Below are 4,122 nucleotides of genomic sequence, written 5' to 3'. Positions count from 1 at the left end.
GTTTTTGGGTTTTGGGTTTTTTGTTTTGTTTTTTTCTTTTTTGAGATAGGGTCTGTGGAGCTCACCCTGTCCCAGCGTTGTCTCAGACATGAACAGCCTGTCTGCCTCAGCCTCCCAGCTTGGGTTACAGGTCTGAGCCATCACTCCTCATCACCTTCTCAGAGTCCTTCTGATGTTCTGAGGAAAAAGTGCTGGTGTGCCTGACCAGGCATCTGTAACTGTTTGATTTAGTTGCTTTTAAATTTTAAACCCAAGCTGGGCGGTGGTGGCTCACACTTTTGATCCCAGCACTTGGGAGGCAGAGGCAGGTGGATTTTTGAGTTTAAGGCTAGCCTGGTCTACAGAGTGAGTTCCAGGACAGCCAGGGCTACACAGAGAAACCCTGTGTTGAACAAAAAAAAAAAAAAGGGAGGGGGGAGGAAAAACAAAGAAACCCTAGAGTGGTTATTATATACATAGTTTGAGTACTGATTTTCCTCTGTTAGGCTTTTTGTTTGTTTGTTTGTTTGTTTTTGTTTTTTGTTTTGTTTTGTTTTGTTTTGTTTTTTCGAGACAGGGTTTCTCTGTGTAGCCCTGGCTGTCCTGGAACTCACTCTGTAGACCAGGCTGGCCTCGAACTTCTCTGTTAGTTTTTTAAACTGGATATAATGGTGCTATTTACCTTTAATCCCATGGCTCAGGAGGCAGAGGATCTATGTGAGTTCTAGGACAGCCTGGTCTACATACTGAGTTCCAGGACAGTCAGAGCTATGTAGAGAGAACTTGTCCCAAAAAATAAAAATGAATTTAAGATTATACTTACTTATTGTGTGTTGTGTGTAGGGTACATGTGTTTATTGCCATGGTGTGCTTGTGACAGTTGGAGGGCAACCTGTAAGAACTGGTTCTCTCCTTCCACTTGTGAGTTCCAGAGACGGGACTCAGAATGTTTGACATGACAGCAAGTGTCCTTATCCACTGAGCCATCTCTCCAGCCCTGTTGTGGTTATTTTGTTTGTTTTGTTTTGTTTTGATTTGATTTCGAGATAGGGTCTACTGTAGCCCGGGCTGGCTTACAATTTGTTACATATAGCCCAGGACCACCTTGAACTCTTGATCTCCTGCGTTTGCCTCCTTAGAGCTGGGCTTACAGGCATGTACTACCATAACACCAGGCCACTGTCATGTTTTTAATAGGTCCCCCAGAGATAGAGGTTTCGCTAGTTCCACTATCTGTTGTTGCATTGAGCATCTTTATATATTTAGTCATTCCTCTCAAGTTCAGATTCCGAGGCTGAGTTAAAGGGAAAGTATTTTGTAAAATGTCATGGATAAGGTCACCAAGATGAGTGAGCGATTGAAGGCACCTCCCCAGAGCACATCTGAGTGCCGGATTGGGAACCCACATGGTGGAAGAAAAGAACCACCTCCACATGCTGCCTCTGACTCCATGTGCACACTGTGGCATGCAAGCACACACAAGAACACAAGGTAAATAACTAAGTAAGTGTGTAACAGCTTCCGTGCCCCCAAGAGTGAGACCAGGATCAAGTGAGGAGACTGCTGGGTGTCAGCAGCCACTCCCCCCATGGCCTTTGCCTTCTTACTACAAGCGTCATGGTGACTGTGAAAAGGGACCACAGCCTCTTTTAGGTGGCATGAGATTGATCACCACATTGCTTAGGCTTTCCCATTGTCCCTCAGGGAGGGTGACTGGTTATGTTTTCTTGACTCTTCTAGGTGAAGAAGGCATACAGGCAAAAAGCACTCTCCTGCCACCCAGACAAAAATCCGGATAACCCCAGAGCAGGTGAGCCTCTTAGGACCTGGGAAGGAAGAGACCTGCTCCCCTGACCTCAGCTCTGTGTGTCTGTGCTGTGGGTATGGACATACATGACTGCCTTGAGCAGTGAAGGGTGTGGCTTTACATGGGGGGGTACACAGTCGGTTGTGAGTGTACTTAGCATTCATTGTTGGCCTGCTGTGTGCCAGTATTGGCTTCTTTGAAGTATTCCACTGAGGAAGCAAAGTGTCATCACATCCAAGCTTCATTTGTTTCTTGTTTTGTCCTTGTGTGTAGCTGAACTCTTCCACCAGCTGTCCCAGGCCTTGGAAGTGCTGACTGATGCTGCAGCCAGGGTAAGTACCACCAGCTTTAGCTGAATTGTCCCAGTGACTAGAGACTGCTGCTGCCTAGAACAGACCTCATCCTGTGCATCTCAGAAGCTAAGTGGGGCAGCCTTCACTAGCTCTAGGATGTGAGCGATCCTGGTAATTCTGGGTTGGGGCAGGGAACAGGCAGACTCTTGGAGCTCTGCACTTTTTCTTTGGCTGACTCTGCTCTGTTTTGTTTGTTGCATGTTTGTTTGTTTTGTTCTTGTTTTTTTGGTCAGGCTGCATATGACAAGGTGAGGAAAGCCAAGAAGCAGGCAGAAGAGAGGACCCAGAGACTTGACGAGAACAGGAAGAAAGTGAAACTTGGTAGGTGACCTTGCTGGGCTGGCTGGCCTCTGGCTTCCCTCAGTCCTTGCTGTTAGTCTCTCTCACCTTGCTTATTAGAGCCTTTCCCAGGTCCTGGCAAAACTGTTTGGAGAGGCTGGGTCCTAAAGGCGCTCTCAGAAATGACATCTGTTAGTAGATATACTACTAAAGTTAAGACCCTCAGGGCTGGAGATGTGGCTCAGTGGTTAAAAGCACTTGTTGCTCAGGCAGAGAGCCCAGCTGCGACTCCTAGCCCACATGACAGTCACATCTGTGACTCCAGCTCCAGGGATCTGGCACTGTCTTCTGACTTCTGCAGGTACCAGGCATGCAGATTGTGCACGCAGACAAAACACTCACGCACATAATAGTAAAATTAAATATATCTTTAATATCCAGAAGCTTGCTGGAGTGGGGACCTGCACTAGTTTGGGTAAAGTCAGTGTTCTGACCTCCAGTGGAGGCTGCCTCTTTTTCACTCAGTCTAGCTCCTGCCCACTAACCCTGTACTCTGGGACAGTTCCTCAGAGCTCCAAGGGAGCAAAGTATAGTTGAACTTCTAAAGACACATTGTACATGTATTTATTTGGTGTGTGAATATACAGGTACATGTTGCAGAGCATCCGTAGAGGTCAGAAGACAGCTTGCAAGAACCAGTTCTCTGCTTCCATGTTGTGGGCTCAGGAGTCTAACTCAAGTCATCAGGCTTGGCAGCTAGCACACTTGCCTGTCAAGTCATCTCACCAGCCCCAATTTGATCATTTTCAATGAATTTACCAAACAAATAAATGGGCTGGGGTGTAGCTTTGTGATAGAATGCTTGCTTAGCATGTGCAAGGTCAAAACTGGGAGGTTCCGGGTAAATCAGGTAGGCAGAGGGAGAGTGGGTTCTAGGCCCCGAGAGAAGAGTTTATTCTAACAGTTGGCCTGGCTTGGGGCTTGGGATGTAGAGTACACCAGCAGCAGCCTGCCTGTCTGAGGAGAGGCCACTGGAACTCGGGTCATAGTGAAGCTTGGCAGAGGAGAGTGAGGAGGGGACACAGTGACAGCTTGAGTTCAGTGTTGGGAGATGAAGCAAAGCTGAGGCCCTGCCCAGGTCAGGCTGCGGTGCCAAACCACAGTAACAGAGCAAGCAGCTCCACCCACAGCCACTTTTGACACAAGGCCCTGGGCCGCTGACACAGCATCTACCTGTACACTCTGTTCACTTCATGGACAGAACCTGCTTGGTCAGTGTGAGCTCTTCTAGACCCGTGGCTGCTTGGCTGGAGCCCACATCTCTTCTGTGTATGTCCCTTTGCAATGAAAAGTAACTGGGAATGTTTGTGCATAGCAAGAGATGAGTGGGGTTGCTGTGTGGTGCCCTCTTGTTTGAGGTGTTGGGAAAACAGCCAGAGTCAGAGTGGGCTGAAGCCATAATAGATATGCAGACTAGAAATTTTACCACTCAACCCTTGTGCCTAGACCTAGAGGCCAGAGAGCGGCAGGCCCAGGCCCAGGTGAGCGAGGAAGAGGAAGAGAGCAGGAGCACAACCACACTAGAGCGGGAGGTGAGCACCCAGACCCACTGTCCTGAGTGAGGGTGAGTAGCTGCTGTCTGGGAAGAGCTTGCTCGTTGCCTCTGCTGTGGGAGCTGGGTGATCTGTCCCACATGCAGGCTGC

General features: G+C 48.4%; 1 protein-coding gene across 1 annotated transcript in view; it reads left to right on the top strand.

The window, feature by feature from the left end:
• The window catches only part of Dnajc17 (DnaJ heat shock protein family (Hsp40) member C17), a 38,688-nt gene that overhangs the window by 22,402 nt on the left and 12,164 nt on the right, over nucleotides 1–4,122 (top strand). The window contains exons 2-5 of the mRNA XM_028766850.1: nucleotides 1,720–1,789; nucleotides 2,060–2,118; nucleotides 2,373–2,460; nucleotides 3,925–4,010. Coding sequence (XP_028622683.1) covers nucleotides 1,720–1,789; nucleotides 2,060–2,118; nucleotides 2,373–2,460; nucleotides 3,925–4,010 — 303 coding nt within the window. The remainder of the gene's footprint in view (nucleotides 1–1,719; nucleotides 1,790–2,059; nucleotides 2,119–2,372; nucleotides 2,461–3,924; nucleotides 4,011–4,122) is intronic.

Source organism: Grammomys surdaster, unplaced genomic scaffold, assembly GCF_004785775.1.
Source record: "Grammomys surdaster isolate TR1022 unplaced genomic scaffold, NIH_TR_1.0 170, whole genome shotgun sequence".
Lineage (NCBI taxonomy): Eukaryota > Metazoa > Chordata > Mammalia > Rodentia > Muridae > Grammomys > Grammomys surdaster.
Note: the sequence above shows the minus strand (reverse complement) of the source record. Positions and strands in the feature narration are given on the sequence as shown.